Source organism: Pipistrellus hanaki (assembly GCF_964339955.1).
Source record: "Pipistrellus hanaki genome assembly, chromosome: 5".
In the NCBI taxonomy this organism is placed as follows: domain Eukaryota; kingdom Metazoa; phylum Chordata; class Mammalia; order Chiroptera; family Vespertilionidae; genus Pipistrellus; species Pipistrellus hanaki.
The window spans coordinates 6,959,855-6,979,348 of record NC_140507.1 but is presented as its reverse complement, the minus strand read 5'-3'; the positions used below and the strand labels follow the sequence as shown (position 1 = coordinate 6,979,348).

Below are 19,494 nucleotides of genomic sequence, written 5' to 3'. Positions count from 1 at the left end.
TAGCGGATGTGATGGAGGCTTTCAGGTGGGGCTGTGAAGGAAGGTGGCCTTGAACTGGGGCTTCTCCCGGGGGAACAAGCCAGCCTTGGGGGAAAAGCAAGGGCAAGTGTCTGAGGCCAGAGCCAGGGGTCTGCAGGAGGGGCCGGGCGCCGTGGTCACCAGCAGGACTGGAGAAGCGGGGGAGTCTGGTGCCGGAAGGCCTGGGGGTCTGTGGGAAGGAGTTTGGGTCTTCTCCTCACTGCAGTGGAACCCATGGGAGCACTGGCAGCCAGGGAATGGGATCTGACTCCCGCTCTGCATGGGGTTGGAATGATCATGCCAGTGCGGACTGAGGTTCAGGTTGGAATCGCCCATGCAGAAGGCAGTGCTGAGGATGGCAGCTAAGGCTTATTGAGAGAAAGCCCCGTCACATATCATAACAGCCAACATTTATCGGAGTGCACCGAAGGTGGGCGATGTGATTTATAGGGTGCAGTAGGTTACTTGTATTGTGCCCACTTCACAGATGAGAAGACAGCAATTTAGAGAGGTGACATCACTTGCACACACAAACACACACACACACACACACACACACACACACACACACACAAGTGGGACCGGCATCTGGGTGTTTCTCTGACCCAGGAACCCAGCGTCTTTGTGGTCACTCTCCTCTCTGCATGCAAAGTAGCCCAGGTGTTTGTTCCTGGGACATTCCTGGGCTCTCTGGCCCCACTGTGCCCGCCTGGCCTGGGTGTGAAGGTCAGGGCCGAGCAGGTGCTCAGTAAGCCCACCTCCAGCTCTGGCCTCTCCTGGCCATGACTTACTAGGTGCAGGTGTACAAGACACTGTGATGCATTTGTGCTCATTTAAGCCTCACAGCAACTGTGAGGTGGGTGCAGCCTTATCCCCACAAAACAGAAGGCAGAAGTGAGGCCCGGTGAGGTTACATGACTTGTCCAAGGTCAGTGTCACAGCTGGGAAGCGGATGTGTCAGGATGGGTGCCAGGCCGGCCCAGGACCCACGTGAAGGCCGGTGCCAGCTCTGTCTGCCTCCGGTGCCTGCTCCTGCCTCCTCGAGCCGGACCCATCTGAGCATTGAGGCTGCAGGCCTGGGCAGGAGGGCCATGCGGTGCCCAGAATTATCCCTCTGTGTGCAAGGGAGGGCCCGTGGCTGCAAAGGGAGACCAGATTCCCTGGTTAATTAGAGGCTCTGCTGCGTGAGTTTCCTTAGACAAGGAGCCGAGAGACCCCGGGGCTCCCTCAGCAGGAAGGGAGTCATAAATAAAACAGAAATAAAAACAGGCTCCCTCCTACAGCAGGTGGCGGCTTCACACAGCTGATCCCGGGAGAGGAGGTGCAGGTGGGACCTCTAACAACACTCAACCCGAGCCGGGTGCCAGGAGCGACCCCCCTCCCCTCCCCCACAGCGTCCTTCGGGCCGCGGGCCGGAGACAGCCCCTCTTAGGATGGTGTTTCCGTCATGCCTCCTCCAGAACCCCCCCACAGTGATGGATGCCAGGCTGAGCCAGACGCTAAGCAGGTTAAGGGATTAGGGCTGCCGTTCAGGCAGCAGACAAATTAATCTCTGTAAGTGGTTTAGCGGATGGAGAGGAGGTGGGGGTCTGGAGGCAGGAAGTCTGCCGGCTGCGGCAGCTGTGGGCCCAGGCTGGGAACGCCACCCCAGGTGGCTGCTTGCACCTCCCAGCTTCCCGCCACATCCCTTTCCCCAGCCTGCTCACCCCCAGTCTCCGTTCTGCCCCCACCCCACCCCGGACATGTTTGAGGGTCCCCATCAAGGGCAGGGAGCTGAGCTGAGATAGGGTTGGAATGGGGCAGGCCATGTGGGAGAGCCAGTGTTCCATCCTTCCCGCCCATCGCTTGCCCTTCCCGAGGGTAGGGATTCACCTGGAAGGCATGGGGGTGTCACCGCAGGAAGGTCCGTGGTAATGGGTTTTGTAGAGCAATTTCCCCACCCAGTCTCTATGCTGCAAACGTCCCTATAATGTCAAGGTGAGTCTTCCCAGCAGTCCCACAAGCTGAGTATTCTCCCCATTTTACAGATGAGGAATTGGGGCTTACAGATATTACATCTGTGTCCGAGCGCGCGCGCGTGTGTGTGTGTGTGTGTGTGTGTGTGTATTTATTTTTTTTACTTCAGAGAGCAAGGGAGAGAGAGAGAGAGAGAGAGAGAGAGAGAGAGAGAGAGAAATATCAATGATGAGAGATAACCACTGATTGGCTGTCTCCTGCACTCCCCCTACTGGGGAGTGAGCCTGCAACCCAGACATGTGACCTGACCAGGAACCAAAATGCGACCTCCTGGTTCATAGGTCAGTGCTCCATATCGTGAAGCAGTAAGTGGTGGAGCTGAGAGCCGAGCCCAGGCAGTTTCACCCAGACGTCAAACCCAGAATCGGATGCTGCTCTTTCTTCACCCCAAAGCAAGGCAGCACCTGGCTGTCGCATTCATAGGTGGCTGGAATCTGTCAGGGCCCTCTTAGGACAGAGGCTGGATGGATCGGAAGTGTGTGTGGCAGACAGTGCCCTGGTTCTGAGCCCCACCTTGCCACCCCTTTCCCACCTCTCCTTCCAGCTGTGAATCCGGCCCCGGGGTGTGGCCTCAAAGTGGCCTGTGTCTCTGCTGCCGTGTCGGATGAATCCGTGGCCGGGGACAGTGGCGTGTACGAGGCTTCCGTGCAGAGGTGGGTCCTGAGTCCTGGGTCTCTGGGAACTGTGGTCCTGCAGACTCTGGGACCCCGAGATGTGTGGGAGGGACATGCCCCGGTGACCTCACCTTACCACCAGCAACCAAAGATGCAGGCCGGGCACCTCCTCCCAGGGCTGGGGCGCTTCCAATCTGGGAGAGCGCTGGTTTCATGGTCGCCATTAAGGGGCGAAAGCCTAGGGGAGCACGTACGAGAGAAAGGGGAGACCCTTCAAGAGAGACCCGGAGCGATGGTGGGAAGGCAGAGTCTGCCGGGGGGCTGAGCAGACCCGCCAGCTTTTTCTCCTCGAGGAGCGACCACGCCTTCCCGGACAGAGCCCCGGTCGCTGCGAGGGATTCTCACAACTCTCTTCCCGCCTGCCTTCCAGGCTCAGTGCAGCGGAAGCCCCTGCTTTCGACGGCGAGGAGCCAGACGCGGCGGGAGCGACCCGAGTTCAGGTTGCCCTGCAGTGAGTAACGGGGAGGGGGACCGAGGTCTGTCCAGTCCGCTGCCCAGGAGGAAGGCAGAGCAGCAGGACCTGCTGGCAGTGTGTCCTCCTCTTTAAAGGGGGCCGCCCTGTCCGTGCCTCCCAGCACCCAGTTCACAGGAGAAAAAGGAGGTTCTGAAGGCCTTGTCACTGCACAGGACAGTGGCAGAGCCAGCTCCTGCCTGAGCCCTCCCGCCTCTCGTTGCTGTGGCTTTTGTCGTAGCATCTCAGCCAGCCTCGGCCAGCTGCAGCCCAGATGGGTGGTTCTTATTTGCTCTTGATGGGGGATGGCCTCAAATTTTGCCATGTTCACCAATTTTTAAAAAAAATGGTTTTCGAGAGAGAAAGGGAGAGAGAAACATTGATGTGAGAGAGAAACATTAATTTGTTGCCTCCCGAATGTGATCTAACTGGGGATCGAGCCCACAACCTGGGAATGTGCCCTGGCCAGGAATTGGATCCACCACTGTTTGGTGTATGGGATGACCGTCCAGGGCCGCAATATCTTTGTAACAGATTTTGTTATTGATTTTTAGAGAGAGAGGAAGGGAGAGGGAGAGAGAGAAACATCAATGTGAAAGCAAAACATGGAGCAATCTCCTGCCCCACTAGTTCCCCCTACAGGGGATCGAGCCTACAACCCAGGCATGTGCGCTGACTGAGAATCAAACTGGCAGCCTTTCTCTGCAGGGTCTCGACACCCAGCCAACTGAGCCACACCCGCCAGGGCCTTGGTATTTTTTTTTTAATAAGAATTAATTGCCAATATTTAAATATCAGGAAACTTCATACAAACTTCTGACTTCCCTTTAAAGTAGCTCCTGCAGAGCAGTGAAGCGCTGGCCTGTGCTGTCTGACTCCCCACAGTCTCCAGAGCTGCCGGCAGCCACGTCTGTGATTACTAAGAGGGGTTCAGTGGTTTAGCATTGACCTATGAACCATGAGGTCATGGTTCAATTCCCAGTCAGGGCACATGCCCGGGTTGCGGACTCGATCTCCAGTGTGGTGCGTGCAGGAGACAGGCGATCCATGTTTCTCTCTCATCATTGATGTTTCTATCTCTCTCCCCCTCTCCCTTCCTCTCTGAAATCAATAAAAATATATTTAAAGGGGGGAAAAAGAGAGAGAGAGAGAAATAGGTGCCCCATGTGCCCCTTTTCCTTGCAGGTATGACGAGAAGAGTAAGCAGTTTGCAATATTGATCGTCCAGCTGAGTAACCTCTCCGCTCTGCTGCTGCAGCAGGACCAGAAAGTGTGAGTATCTAGCTGCCAGGGCGGAGTGTGTGTCATCCTCTCCGCAGCCAGCCCTGGGTCCCTCTCCTGCTCGGACCGCGGCCTCTGTAAACCCACTACAGGTATTTCATGCCCGTGGCCGTGATGTGAGGGGTCAGACAGGGAATGTGGACACAGGCATGGTGGCAAGCACGCCAGCTCTCCCGAGGAGCACTCTGGACCCTTCAGTTTCTTCACACGGACGCCCCGAGCACCTGCCAGGTGCCAGCACGGAGAACGGGCCAGTGAGCACATCCCCGCCCCTGTGAACTTGGCGCCTGGTGAAGAGGAAGGTCATGGCCCCTTCTGTCTGCTCTGAGCTCAGGCGCTCCCCGCAGAGAACCAGGCGTGCCATTCTCCAGCATCAGTGCCATCCTGTGCTTCTGTCGGGAAGGGTTTCCTTGAAATTGATCACCCGGCAAATACCTGCCCTCGGCCTGTTGGCTCCTCTCGTTGCAGATGGTTTATGTTTCATTGAGCTCGTCTGCCATCCTGTCCTCCTCTCACTACACGTTAAGCCTGGACGGCAGCAGCAGGGGCTCATGTTCCTGTGGCCTGCACCCAGCCAGCCTCCGGGGTGCGCCGTATGGGAAGGAGGGAGGCAGGAGGAGAGCCGGCCACGCAGAAGGAAGATGGGATGGCACACGGGGGTGGTTTTCCGTCTCATGCTCACCCACGCAGCACCGGGATGGGGGCCCTTCTGCACAGCTCATTGGTCCTCCCACCGCGGTATCTGGGCGCGAGAGCCTAAAAGCGAGCTGTCTGGGTCCAAGGGTAAATGCATCTGTGATTTTGCTCGGATGGCACGTTCCCCTCCGTGGGGGTTGTCACACTCTGCCTTCCTGCCAGTCGATGTAGGAGGGCCCCTCATGGTAAAAGCAGCCTCGGTCCTGCACGTGGGCCTGTGCACGCTGCTGGCGCAGGCTCCCCTGCATTGAGGGTCTAAGGACTTAGGGGATTCAGGGGAAGGAAAAGCCGTGTGTTATCCTTAGGGGCCCTCTGTATCCTTCACACACCCCTGCGAGACAACCTGAGAAACGATGGCCGCTTACTTTGGCATTTGCAGCCCGCGGTTAGCCCGCCACGTCAGGCCCAGACCTGGGCTGACCCGGCTCTCCTGCGTCTCTGTCTCCCTCTAGGAACATCCGCGTGGCCGTCCTCCCCTGCTCTGAAAGCACCACCTGCCTGTTCCGGACGCGGCCCCTGGACGCCTCGGACGCCCTCGTGTTCAATGAGGTGTTCTGGGTGTCCATGTCCTACCCAGCCCTTCACCAGAAGACCTTAAGAGTGGACGTCTGTACCACTGACCAGAGCCATCCCGAGGACTGCCTGGTGAGGGCTGTGTCTGCCTGTCCTTCTGTCCGTCTGTCCTCTGGGGAGTGGTGCACCGTGTTCTTCAGGGAGAAGGTCTGGAGGAAAGGCTGCGGGCTCAGCTGGGCTTCTGGGCAGGGACCTTCCCACGGCAGGCAGCACCCTCAGACTTCTTGGGGGTGTGGAAGCTCCTTTCACAGGAGGAGGAGCGACAGACCCGAAAGCATTCTTTAAGTTGCCAGGGCCTCGAAGATGACTAGCCATGTGCCGTGCGGGAGAACAAATGTACAGGGGCTCAGATCCCTCCGTCACCGCTCGAGGTGTAGCTGGGTGACCCTGGGCAAGTTACTTAACCTTTCTGACCCTGGTTTCTCACCCATAAAATGCAAATAGTAATGCCTGCCTCATGCCCACTAGAAGAGTCGTTAGAAGGATTGAAAGAGAGAGTTCTTGTAAAGCACCTACTCAAGTGTCTGGCACACAGTAGGTTCTCCTTGGATGGCACACAGTAGGCTCTTGGATGGGGCCACTGCTAGTCCACTCCCTGGAGCAGAGCCCTTCCAACTTCCTCCTCTTCCTCCCTCTTCTCCTTCTCCCCCACCTCCTCCTCCTCTTCCTCCTTCCCTCCTCCTCGTCCTCCTCCTCCTTCTTCTCTTCCTGCTCCTCCTCTTTCTCCTCTTCCTCCTCTCCTTCCCCGCATTGGCAGAAGTCAGGATCAGAGATGAAGTAGCCCCGGATACGTTTGTGTCCCAAGAAAGCCATTCCCTAGAGCCAGGCTGACCCAAGGACAGATAGACGTTGCTCAGTTTTCTCATCTGTAAAATGGGGCTTCAAAGCTAACTCAGGGGCTTGTTGTAACGCACAAATGAGTTGAAACAAGTGACAGGCTTTGTGAACCCTGTGCCATTAGGAGTGCAGAGCATTTGAGTAACAACTCAGCGTGAGCACAATGGAGCCCAGACTTAGGCTTTATAGCTAGAGGGTAGTTCCACCCGCTGCCATCTTCCTGGGAAGCTGTTGGCTGCTGGCGATGCAGTGAGAACCAGACGGACAGGAGCCAGCTTGGGTGGCTAGCAGTAAACCAGTGAGGAGAAGTGCACTGTGATAAGGACCGTATGAGAGGTGATGGACTGAGGTAGCGAGCAGAGGAGAACATGGGCGGGAAAAAGGGGAAACATGGGTGTGTCCTCCTCTCTAATCCTAAGGACTTGAGGAGTGGCAGATGGCAGGCCTGCTCCTGGGCAGGTGGCTTCCTGCCCGCCTTGCTCTCATCCCCGACCCTGACGTGCTTGTGCTGTGAAACCCTGGCCGGCCGGGGAACTGGGGGCCGCAGCTTTGGAATGTTGGCCCTGAGGCTGTCCCCAGCCCTGTGCTTCCCTGTGCAGCGCCGAGTTCCCTATGACAGACAGTTCATCTCTCAATCTCGGTTTCCTTATTTGACAGGTGGCTCTCTGGGGGTCAAATGAGGTGCTAAAGCCGTGCTCCCCAAACTGGTGAGACGCACGCACAGCTTACCCGGGGCTCTGGTTAGAATGCAGAGTCTGGTTCAGCAAGTCTGCAATGGGGCCCGGGGTTCTGCATTTTTTTTTTCCAATTCTTTTTTTTTTTTTTAATATATTTTATTGACTTTTTTACAGAGAGGAAGAGAGAGGGATAGAGAGCTAGAAACATCAATGAGAGAGAAACATCCATCAGCTGCCTCCTGCACACCCCCCACTGGGGATGTGCCTGCAACCAAGGTACATGCCCTTAACCAGAATCGAACCTGGGACCTTTCAGTCCGCAGGCCGATGCTCTATCCACTGAGCCAAACCGGTTTCGGCGGTTCTGCATTTTTGACACGCCCCCAGGAGATGCTGGCACTGCCGGTGCCCACAGCAAGGATGCAGAGCGGTGAAGCGTCTGCCCTGGATGCTGGTCCCTGCTCCTCCTCAGCTGGGTACCTAACTGCATCTGCCGTTGTCATCATTCCACACAGTTCTGCAACATAGCTAGCATTTATGTGGCAGGCTAAGCTCCTGACATGTATTCTCTCTATTGATTCTCTTACAAAATAGGTTCTATTATACCAGTGAGGAGACTGAGGCACAACAAGGAGAAAGGACTTGCTCAAGGTCACACAGTCAGGAGGCGGCAGGTGCAGAGTTAGAACCCAGGCAGGTCCGACTCTGCAGCTCCCCCAGGTCAGCCCCTCGGGGTGTCTTTAGCCCCGGCACCACGCTCCCTGGAGCCCACAGGTGGGGACGGTGACCGGAGGGTGTGGCAGGCGTGGAGGATGCTAAATGACAGCAGAGCTTTTCCAAAACTGCCCCTCTCCCCCCCCCCCCAGCCTAGCGTTCCCGCAGCCCTGGCCATGCCTAGAGGAGCAGAAACTCAGTCCTGTTTTCTTCTCCTAATTGGATGCCTTTTATTCCTCCTCCCTAATTGATGTCTGGCCAGTGCTGGTTGCCATGGCAGCAGCCAAGCGCTCATCCCACCGTGGCCTGTCTCGCTCCTCGGCCAATGAGAGCCCTGTTTCTCCGTGTGCTGTGGGGAGATGGAGTGTCAGGCTGTCGCGTTTTGGTGGCTGGAGGAGGCGAGGAAGCGAGACACAGGGGGAGCGGGCTGTCTGCTTTCCCGCAGAGGCCCCCGCACGGCTGCATGGGCAGAGTCGGAGCCATCTCACCCGCCAGGCCATGGCAGTGCCCATCCTGAGTGTGTCAGTGTGTCTAGCGCTGGGCTAAGAACAGCGTGTGCAGTGCCTCACTTCATCCTCACAGCAGCCCTGGGAGGGAGCGTCAGGATTACCGCCGTTTGACAGATAAGGGATCACGGCTAAGTAACTTCCCCGGGCCATGCAGTGAGTGTGGGTGTGAACCCAGACCCCACATCTACTTCTCACAGGGTCACTGTGCGGGTCTCACGTCCCCAGACCCAGCTTAGGGGTTTGGAGGAGTGTGTGGCCTGCCTTCCCCAATATCGCAGGCCACAGCCCCAACAGATGCTATCGTGTGGCATCACGGGTCTCAGGATGTCCAGTGGGGCCCTGGTCGCCACTTCCGACCACTGAGCTCAGCGCCACAGGTTCATGGTTAACCGGCACAGTGGCTCCCCGCCTTTCTCACCTTGCCACCCCCGGGTGGCACAGTCCCAGGCCTGCCGGAGTGTTCTCTCCACCTGCGCAACCGGAGCAGCACACGGCTGTGCTGGGTGGCGTCACATTAACATCATAGACTCTCGGTTCCAATAATTACAGGCTGTTGCTGTTCCTTGTGGTTAAGCCCCTCCCCCAGAGGTCAGCAAACTCATTAGTCAGCAGAGCAGCAAACTGTAGTTCGAGAACCATATGTGGCTCGCAAGCCACTGTTTGCTGACCACTGCCCTAGACAGTTCTCTCCCCGCTCCTCCCAGTGCTGAGTTCTTGCCCTCTCTCCTCCAGCCTCTAGCAGCTCCGTCCCCGCCCTCCGCCCAGGCCCTGGCTTCACTCAGTGAGAGGTCAAGAAGGATCCGCAGCTCCCACCCCCTCTGGCTGGTCTCATGGGTCCTGCCATTTCTCCTGGTTCTGAGGATGGGCGCTCCCCACCCCATTCTCCCTCAGGGACAGCACACCCACTGGGATTCTGCTCTCGCCTGTCTTCCGGTCTGCCGCCTCCACTGCATCTGGCCGGTCAATGAAGCAGCATGCTATTATTTCTCCTATGCTTCACAAAACCTTTTTTTTCCCCCACCCCATTTCTGCCTGCTCCTGTTGTCTTGGCCTTCAGCCCCAAGGCTTGCTCCAGCCTCCCCGTGCCCTTAAATACTCCTGCAAGCTCTCCGCTCCAGGCCTTTGCACTTGCTATCTCTTCTCCGAAATAATTGATGGACAAGGCTCACTCCCTTGCCTCACTCTGGGCTCAACCCACGTGCCACTCACCTCAGTGAGGTCTTTATTTTTTTAATATATTTTTATTAATTTCGGAGAAGAAGGTGAGAGGGAGAAAGATGGATAGAAACATCAGTGATGAGAATCATTGATTGGCTGCCTCCTTCACGCCCCCTACTGGATCGAGCTTGCAGTCCAGGCATGTGCCCTTGACCAGAATCGAACCTGGGACCCTTCAGTCCACAGGCTAATGCTCCATCCACTGAGCCAAACCAGCTAGGGCTCAGTGAGGTCGTTTTGCCACGCTCCACTCTTAGCCCCTCCTATCTTCTCCCCCTGTATTATTCTCCCTGCAACTTTTCATCACCTGACATTTGTCTATAGCACAGATTTTAGGGTACGTGTCATTTTCACATTTTATCGTCTCTGAAGGCAAGATGTAATTTATACTATTGTAGATGGTGGTTCCTCTCTCTGTGAGGTTACATTCCGTTAATTTGTTGTAGTTCGTTTTATTCTTAGGGGACCCATTTACATGATTCAAAGAAAATTTGTTTAGAAGGGTTTACTATAGAGAAATCCTCCTCTCCATCCTGTCCACCCCAGTCCCACCACCTACTATATAGGTAACCACATTCACTGGCTTCTTTTCTCTCTCTCCATTACTTCTCGCTGTCCATAGGATCATGTGATCATGTCCACTCCCCTTTGCACCTCAGATATTTCTTACAGGCAATGTGGCACACTATATATTCTGTTCTGCATTATCCTATTTTTCCCTTTAACAAATCTAGCCTGGGGATCTCTCCATTTCAGTACCTACAGATAAACATTTAATAAACTTTTGGCAAATGAGTGAACCAGTGAATGGATGATTGGTGAATGCGTGATTGTTGGAAGTGATTAACAACTGACCCTCTGTTCCGGAAGCTTCTGTCCCACCTGGAGTGATGTTTTCCTTACCGGAGCCAAGTTCCCCACATCTCCTTGTCAGCCCTGCTCCTAACTCTCCCTTTTCCCTTTTCACAGGGAGGCGCCCAGATCAGCCTGGCTGAGGTGTGCCGGTCTGGGGAGAGGTCGACTCGCTGGTACAACCTCCTGAGCTACAAATACTTGAAGCAACAGAGCAGGGAGCCCAAGCCAGGGGCAGCCCGGGCCCCCACCCCCAGGCCTGAGAGCACGGTGAGCCTGGGAGGGGGGGCAATATGGCACGTGCAGCCCCCGGAGGCAGTGGCCTCTCCCAGGAGGGGGCAGCAGGGGGAGGGGACAGGGTGGGAGAGACCTCCCCAACCTGCAGCTTTCTCTTTCTTCCTTCCCGATGGTGCCCTCCCCGTCTGTGCTTTCCTTACCCTGACACAACTTGTGTGATGAAAACCTCCATTAGTGGCATTTTAAAAATGAATTGGGGAAGAAAAGAAAAAACTAGAAGGTACAAAATTAGCCTTGATTGAGACCCTACTATGTGCCTGGAGGGAAACCATGGGAAGAATAGCCGGGAGACCTGGGTGAGGGGCTTCTCTCTCTCTCTCTCTCTATCTCTCTCTCTCTCTCTCTCTCTCTCTCAGTATATTTTTATTGATTACAGAGAGGAAGGGAAAAGGGGAGAGGACAGAAACATCCATGATGAGAGAGAACCATTGATGAGCTGCCTCCTGCACACCCTACACTGGGGATCAAGCCCACATCCCAGGCATGTGTCCTGACTGGGGAATTGAACCTGACCTCCTGGTTCATAGGTTGACGCTCAACCACTGAGTCACGCTGACTGGGCAAGAGTCTGGGGCTTTCTTAGTTGGGTGATGTTCTTAGATGGGTGACGGTTGTCAGTCATTTCACCTGTCAGCTTCTACACATGTGATCTGGGTCGGAAAAGGCCGTTAGGAAGCTTTGAAGAAGTACCTGTAAAGAGCGCTTGATCCATGATGTCTGTTTTGTTACTATTTTTCCCTGAAAAATCTTACATTTGCCTTTTTTTTTTTTTAATTAAAAAATATGTATGTTCGCCGAAACGGGTTTGGCTCAGTGGATAGAGCGTCGGCCTGTGGACTGAAGTGACCCGGGTTCAATTTCGGTCAAGGGGATGTACCTTCGTTGTGGGCACATCCCCGGTAGGGGGTGTGCAGGAGGCAGCTGGTCGATGTTTCTCTCTCATCGACGTTTCTAGCTCTCTATCCCTCTCTCTTCCTCTCTGTAAAAAAACAATAAAATCTATTTTAAAAAAATATGTATGTTCATTTTAGTGCAGTACACTTTAACCTACAAACTCTCCTTAAACTCTTTCCTGAACTAGGAAAGCCCACATCTGCTGGCCACGTAGACCGGCCAGGGCTCTGTTGAGCAATGAAGTTCCCTTGAACACAGAGTGGTGCAGCATATGGGGACCTAATAGGGTCCCCGAGAGCACGTTAGGATTCTGTAATGCTTCTCCCTTCCATCGGGAGTTGGCTCCTTTGGGCGGCCACTGCCTAGAATTCCAGTGGACGGCATGGGCTAGGTCACCCAGGTGAGGAGAAGGGTCAGAATTAAATCTATTTACCACTCCTCTTCCTCCTCATTTTTCATCATCATCATCATTTTCTGTACTTCCTTTTTTGTCAGGCACTGTCCTGGTTATGTACAGTTTACCAAGGAAAGGTTACGTAAGTTCAGAAAGGTTACCTAAGGACAAACATCTAACAAGCAACAAAGCTGTATCACAAACCCGTGTTTCCCGCACTCCAAACACGTGACCCTGAGCTGGCAAAGGTCTTCACAAAAAGACCCCTCTGCTTTCTCGAGCCTTTTCTTGGATAAGTCATAGGAACTTTAGGCACATTCGTTTTTCTCTTACCCTTTCCTCAAAAAAGTCGTCATCCTCTCTCCCAGCCAGGATGGTTGCAAAGGTTCAGTTAGATGCCACGTGGTAGGCTGATTTTAGTTCCTCTTTCCTTCGCCAAAAGACAATCTGGCTTTGTACTACCAAGCGTACCTGCAATTAACCTTGTGCCCAGAAAAGGCCAGTTTTGCTTTGCTGTTAGCAGCCACTTCCTGAGTGGCATTTATGAGCGAGGTACTCTTGTGTACCATATGCGTATAATCTTCATAACAACCCTTTGTAACAGGTTGTTAGGAAACTGAGTCTGAAAGGGGTTAAATAATTCCTTTAATTCACACCAGCTTTTTCACTGTAGATACCAGTCAGTATAGTTGTTCTTCCTCCAGGAAGCCTTCCCTGCATGCACCCCCCTCCCTCCTCCCCTCCCCCCCCCCCCCATGCTGACTTTGCCGTTGCTTCTCTCTTCCCAACCATCCATCCCTAATGTCTGCCATGGTCCCTATCCTATTGCCTGTAAGTGATGGTTCCTGGGATGGTCTCCTTGATAGTACTGTCACCTCCTTACAACCAGAGGCCTATAATTCTGTCTCCCTCTACTGCACGGGGCTGTCTTCTAAAACTGTCCACACGCAGGGTTATTTGCAGGAGAACTGCAGGGAGAAGGGCCAAGCACTGCACTTCCAATGTACGTGACCTTGCGGGCAAGCAGTGGACCCACTTGGTGCACTGGGAGGGCCACACACAGAGAAGCTCCCATTCTTTTTTTTCTTTTTTTAAATATATTTTATTGATTTTTTACAGAGAGCAAGAGAGAGGGATAGAGAGTTAGAAACATCGATGAGAGAGAATCATCCATCAGCTGCCTCTTGCACACCCCCTACTGGCGATGTGCCCGCAACCTGGGTACATGCCCTTGACCGGAATCAAACCGGGACCTTTCAGTCCATAGGCTGACGCTCTATCCACTGAGCCAAACCGGTTTCGGCATGAGAAGCTCCAGTTCTTGCCAGGAGGGGCGGCATCCACAGGTGCCAGGGAACCAACCCATCGGCCTTTGTCTCCGCAGGACGCCGTGTCCGCTCTGCTGGAACAGACTGCGGTGGAGCTGGAGAAGAGACAGGAGGGAAGGAGCAGCACCCAGGACCTGGGAGACAGCTGGTAAGCAAGGGTGCCCGGGGGCCTCGGGCACTGATCTGGCTTGGGCGTGGGCCCAGCGATGAGCTCCCTGAAGGCGGGCCCCACCCGGAGAAGTGTCCCCCCCAGAAAACTCCCTTCCTCGTGGGCTCTGCACAGGCAGCGAGGCAGTATGTGGTCTGGTGCTCAGTTCCAAAATCCCGTCCAGATTTGTCATTTGTTCTATGAAGCAGTCATGCTAGTTCACATCTCGTATTATTAATTGGTCTTGAAGCGCTTACATTGACTTCGGCTTAAAATTTTTTAAGCTTTATTTCCACTGTCCGTAGAAAATAAGTATAATTTGGAGGCTTTTTCAGTAAAGAACTGCATTCGACTACAAGGAACAGAGCAGAAATAACGGCTTAAACAGACAGTTTATTTCTTTGTTATGGGAGCAGGCAATCCTGGGCTCATCTGTTAGCTGCAGGGAGCTCCTGGGAACCCAGGCCTTCTCTCACGCTGCTCCGCTGCCCTCGCTGTGGGCCCTCTGACATGGAGGCTGTTTTATAGCCCAAGTGGCTGCTGAGCCACCAGCCATCAGGCAGGAAAGAGGACGAAAGAGTGCCCTGTGCCTTTTAACCATAGAGCACTCCTGAAAGCCAGTTGGCCTATCGAACTGCAAGGGACGCTGGGAAACGAGGTCTGTTCGGTTGGGTACAAAAACCAGGGTTCTGTTACGAAGGCAGAAAGTGGGAGTGGACACTGAGGAGGCCACGTCTGCCTCAGAAGGTGACCGTGCAGAATTAAATGTAGAATTTAATTATTAAGTTAAATAAAACAAGAGTATTGGAGTGTAGCTAGATGCCTTGCTGGCTACGGCTTTAAGCCAGAAGTCATCCCTCCCCATGGTACAAAGGAGGCCTGGTCAGTGTTTCCGCTGGCGTGGGGACGGAGAGCGAAGCAGAGACAGCTGTCTCATTGTGCGGCTCAGGGCCCTTTAATCCCTTGTAACCTGACAGGAAGGTCTCTCCCACCTTAAGCAACAGTGATGTAGGCAAGGGCTCAACTCTCAGCTTCATCGTTTTTTGTGTAACCTTGGGCAAAGCATTTTTACCTTTTTTTAATTCTTACCTGAGGATATGTTGAGAGAGAAACATGCCTAGGTTGCAGGCTCAATTCCCAGTAGGGGGTGTGCAGGAGGCAGCCAATCAATGATTCTCTCTCATCATTAAGGTTTCTGACTCTCTCTCTCTCCCTACCTCTCTGAAATCAATAAAAAACATATTAAAAATAAACAAAACATAGCCATTATGCATGATTAACAAAACATACAGGCGGCCCTCCATACCTCTTCTCTATTTTTCTGTTTCACCCCAAATTATACATTTGCTCTCAGAAGGAGTCTTTGCTTACGATCTGTTACTCCAGGGCTCACACGTGTTTTATGGAAAGGGCAAATCCTAAGTGCCTGCTTTATGGGCCGTACGGAGTCTGCTGGTCTGCCCAGCTCGGTTGTCTCACGGTGAAAGCAGCCAGAGATGGCACGTGCTGCAGCCTCCATATCCCCGTCACCGAAACTTTGAATGTGGCCACTGACATTTGCACGTCACAGCGTTTGCACATCATGAAATAGCGCCCTTCTGATTTATTTTTCACTTAAAAATATGAAAACCATTCATAGCGTGGACAGTCCAGAACAGGCTGGATCGGGCCCTCAGTCTGACCGCTCTCATAGTCTCCTTTGCTGTCCTCCATGTGACGAAGGGCATGGCAAGGTTCCTGAATTTTTTAAATGTTCACTTGTTTGTGTTAGGGTTCTCTCTAAATTGTCCCAATTCCTCTCTCAACCTCTCCCGCTCCCCCTCTATCACCCTCCTTCCCAGTCCCTTCTCCTCTGTCTCCCCGCACCTCCCTGACTCCATTCTTCTCTCTCTCTCTCTCTCTCTCTCTCTCTCTCAGGCTGCTAGGCTGGGCTGGGATCCACACAGGCAGAAGTCTGATGCCGGAAATAGGCCTAGGACCTGCCTTCCAAAACCCTGGCTCAGGATCACTGGTTTTCCCCAAATTCCAAGCTTGCATTGAGACTTTTCACTCCATTGCCTAGCAACCGCCTTCTGTTCTCTCTCCCTTTGTGGCCCCCTCTCTCCCCACCCCTGGCCATTCAGCCTTCCCGAGACACTGACTTACAAAGAGGGCTGCGGAGCCCTGGGCTGCCCTGCTGGGGAAAACCCATCTGCAGCCCACTCCTCCGGCTGCAGGCTGCTTTGGGCCCTGGAATGTTAACTAGCCTTGTTGTCCCTCCCCCCCCCCCCCCCCGCCCCGCCCTTCACCTCCCCCCTCAGCTCTGGCGTCACGTGCTGAGGCCTCCGAGAGAGACCGGCCCTCTGTTCTCCTTTCCACTCCCTCCTTCAGCACCCAGGGCTCAGGGTGCCATTGCCACACCGCCTCCTTTTTGGGGGGAGGCTGGGGTTGGGTTTCTTTAGTGCACATAATCAGAAGACTGGGTTTTAGTGTGGTGTTTTATTGCTTGTCTGTTTGTTTGTTTTTAAAACATATTTTGTTGATTTTTTAAATATATATATTTTAGCCGAAACTGGTTTGGCTCAGTGGATAGAGCGTCGGCCTGCGGACTGAAAGGTCCCAGGTTCGATTCCGGTCAAGGGCATGTACCTTGGTTGCGGGCTCATCCCCAGCAGGGGGTGTGCAAGAGGCAGCTGATCGATGACTCTCTCTCGTCGATGTTTCTAACTCTCTATCCCTTTCCCTTCCTCTCTGTAAAAAATCAATAAAATATATTTAAATATATATATATATCATTGATTTTTTTACAGAGAGGAAGGGAGAGGGATAGAGAGCCAGAAACATTGATGAGAGAGAAACATCAACCAGCTGCCTCTTGCACACCCCCTGCTGGGGAATGTGCCCGCAACCAAGGTACATGCCCTTGACCGGAATCGAACCTGGGACCTTTCAGTCCGCAGGCCCACGCTCTATCCACTGAGCCAAACCGGTTTCGGCTCATTGTTTTTTTAGATTCAAAAGCAAAACAAAACCCTGAAAGTATTCAACAATATAGGATAGTATAACCACAAACTAGGCTGGCATGAAAATTCTTAGGTTGACCTCCTCAGGAACGTGTGTCTAGGGCAGAAGCTAAGACGTGGCCTTGCCCGATAGCTCTCCGAAAAGATTCTATTAGTGTTCCCGCCAGCAGTGCTTATGAGTTCCCCTAGTCTGTGGTCGGCAAACTGCGGCTCGAGAGCCACATGCAGCTCTTTGGCCCCTTGAGTGTGGCTCTTCCACAAAATACCACGGCCTGGGGTGAGTCTAATGTTGAAGAAGTGGTGTTAGAAGTTAAAGTTTAAAAAATGTGACTCTCAAAAGAAATGTCAATCGTTGTCCTGTTGATATTTGACTCTGTTGGCTAGTGAGTTTGCCGACCACTGCCCTAAACCTACACCCTCTCTGCCATCAGTGTAATCCAGCTGCCGTACTGAATCAAGGATATTTTAGCAGAGACTGCTAAATTGACTTTTGAGTGTAAATTGCCTGCTCTAATTCATCCCCCTTACACACACACACAGGGATTAGCCTGATTTTCCTACCTTCACCAGCCAATGGGATTATCAGATTTTTTTTTTATTATTATTTTTTACAACGCCTATGGGTGAAAAGATGCCTGTTTTAATTATTTTTCTCTTTCTAGTTGAGGGGTGCGTGTGTTTGTGTGTGTGTGTGTGTGTGTGTGTGTTTTCCTTCCTGGATGTATTTAGATCAGAGCAGGGGTCTTCAAACTACGGCCCGCGGGCCACATGCGGCCCGCAGAGGAGTCTGATCCGGCCCGCCAGGTTTTTTGGGCAGTGAGCGCAGCCGAGGTGTTACAGTAGGAATTAGTAGTTCATATAGTCCGGCCCTCCAGCTCTCTGAGGGACCGTGATCTGGCCCCCACTTTAAAAAGTTTGAGGACCCCTGGATCAGAGTCAGTCTAAAAAAGAGATTTCCCTCATGCTGAGCACTTAGTGGACTTGGACAAACTTGGGTGGAAAACCAGGCTTCCCCCACTTAGCAGCCCATGACCCTGGCCCAGGGCGCTCAGCTCTGGGGTCCTCGGCTTTTCAGTCCATAAAACAGAGACAGCGATCGCCGGCTGTACTGTCGCGGGGCCCTGGCGTGGCACCTGGAGCTTATTAACCCTCCTAAGTGGTGGTTCCTGTGGCGTCTGCGGAATGCTTGGGGAGGCGCCCCTGGCATGTTCCCATGTATAATGGCTCTTTTATAAGGAGACAGACAGGCTGCGGGTGTGAAGGAGGGAGGGCTCAGTCCCCATCTAAGTGCAGAGGGGGTTTTCATCGCGGGGCTGGGGGGAGAGATCTCGGGTCTGTTCTCCACACCGGGAAAGTCCCGGGGGAGAGTGTGTGTTTACCCACAGTCTCCCCGAGCCAGCTAACTAGATGTCAGGTTTCCTGCTTTTGGCTGGCATTCCTCCTGCTCAGTGTGGCAACTCCGTCTCATGCTGATCAGAAGCCTGGCGGTTCTGTATGTCTTTGAGGAGGAAAGATGGGAATCGAAATAAATTACTCATTAACAAATGCAGCCCATTTGTCACAGCAGCTCCTTCCGACCGTGCAGCCCCCGGGGAAAGGGGGATTTTGAAGAGCATTACCAAAAGGAAAGTCTCTTCAGCAGACGATGCGGGAACAGTCGGGTATCCAAATAGAAAACAGAAACCTCGAGCGGATGTACAGAAATTAAATTGAAATGGATCATGGGGCCGAGCATCAAATCTGAAATTATAAAACTCCTCAAAGAAAACGGAGGAGAATTTTTATTTTATTTATTTATTTTGTGCAACTTTAGGGTAGACAGAGATTTCTTAGCCAGGACATAAAAAGCACAAGCTGTTAAAAAAATTGGTAAATCTGACCTTGTCATTTAGAACATCTTCTGTTCTTTGGGAGACACCCTTTTCGAAGATTAAAAAGTGAAGCAGGCCGAAACCGGTTTGGCTCAGTGGATAGAGCGTCAGCCTGCGGTCTGGGAGGTCCCAGGTTCGATTCCAGTCAAGGGCATGTGCCTTGACTGCGGGCATATCCCCAGTGGAGGGTGGGCAGGAGGCAGCTGATATTTCTCTCTCGTCTATGTTTCTAACTCTCTGTCCTTCTCCCTTCCTCTCTGTAAAAATCAATGAAATATATATTTTTTTAAAAAGTGAAGCAGCCGACTTGGAGAAAATATTTGCAAAGGATTAACATCCAGAATATGGAGTGAACTCCTACAACTCAATAATGACAAGACAACCCAGTTTTTAAATGGGCTAATGGTTCTAACAGACGCTTTGCAAAAGGGAAATATATGGATGGTCAATAAATGCATGAAAAGGTTCTTTATGGGAGAGTGCTGATTAAAAACCACAGTGAGCTGTGGGTACACACCCAGGAGAGTGACTAAATGTAAAGGCTGATGATACCACGTCTAGACGGGGAGCCGGAATCCTCGTAGCATTGCTGGAGGGAATCTCAAGTGGCATAACCACATCGGGAAACCAGTTTGTCAGTTTCTTAAAAGGATGAACTCATACTGACTGTGTGGCCCAGCAGTTCCACCCTCAGGTGTATAGCTGTTATGGTCTGAATTGTGTCCCTTGCAAAATTCATACATGGAAGCCCTGACCCCAGGATCTCAGAATGTGCCTGTCTTTGGAGATGGGGCCTTTAGGACATGATGAAGTTAGCATGAGGTTGTTAGAATTAGGGTGGGCCCTAATGCACCATATGCTTGGTATCTTTATAAGGAGAGGGCATTTGGACACAGAGAGACCCCAAGCATGCGCACATAGAGGGAAGGCCACATGGCCACGTCAGGCCACAGCAAGAATGTGGCCATCTGCACGCCACAGGGAGAGGCCTCGGGACACCAAACCTGGCCACACCTTGATCTTGGACTTTTAGCCTCCAGACCG

General features: G+C 53.0%; 1 protein-coding gene across 2 annotated transcripts in view; it reads left to right on the top strand.

The window, feature by feature from the left end:
- WWC1 (WW and C2 domain containing 1) overlaps positions 1 to 19,494 on the top strand; it is a 125,487-nt gene that overhangs the window by 92,093 nt on the left and 13,900 nt on the right. For both annotated transcript variants that reach the window (XR_014795019.1, XM_084884013.1), the window contains exons 12-17: positions 2,579 to 2,687; positions 3,079 to 3,159; positions 4,345 to 4,431; positions 5,589 to 5,781; positions 10,634 to 10,786; positions 13,486 to 13,577. Coding sequence is in view for 1 of the 2 variants with exons in the window: in XM_084884013.1 (XP_084740139.1) it covers positions 2,579 to 2,687; positions 3,079 to 3,159; positions 4,345 to 4,431; positions 5,589 to 5,781; positions 10,634 to 10,786; positions 13,486 to 13,577 (715 nt within the window). In the remaining variant the exon portion in view is untranslated. The remainder of the gene's footprint in view (positions 1 to 2,578; positions 2,688 to 3,078; positions 3,160 to 4,344; positions 4,432 to 5,588; positions 5,782 to 10,633; positions 10,787 to 13,485; positions 13,578 to 19,494) is intronic.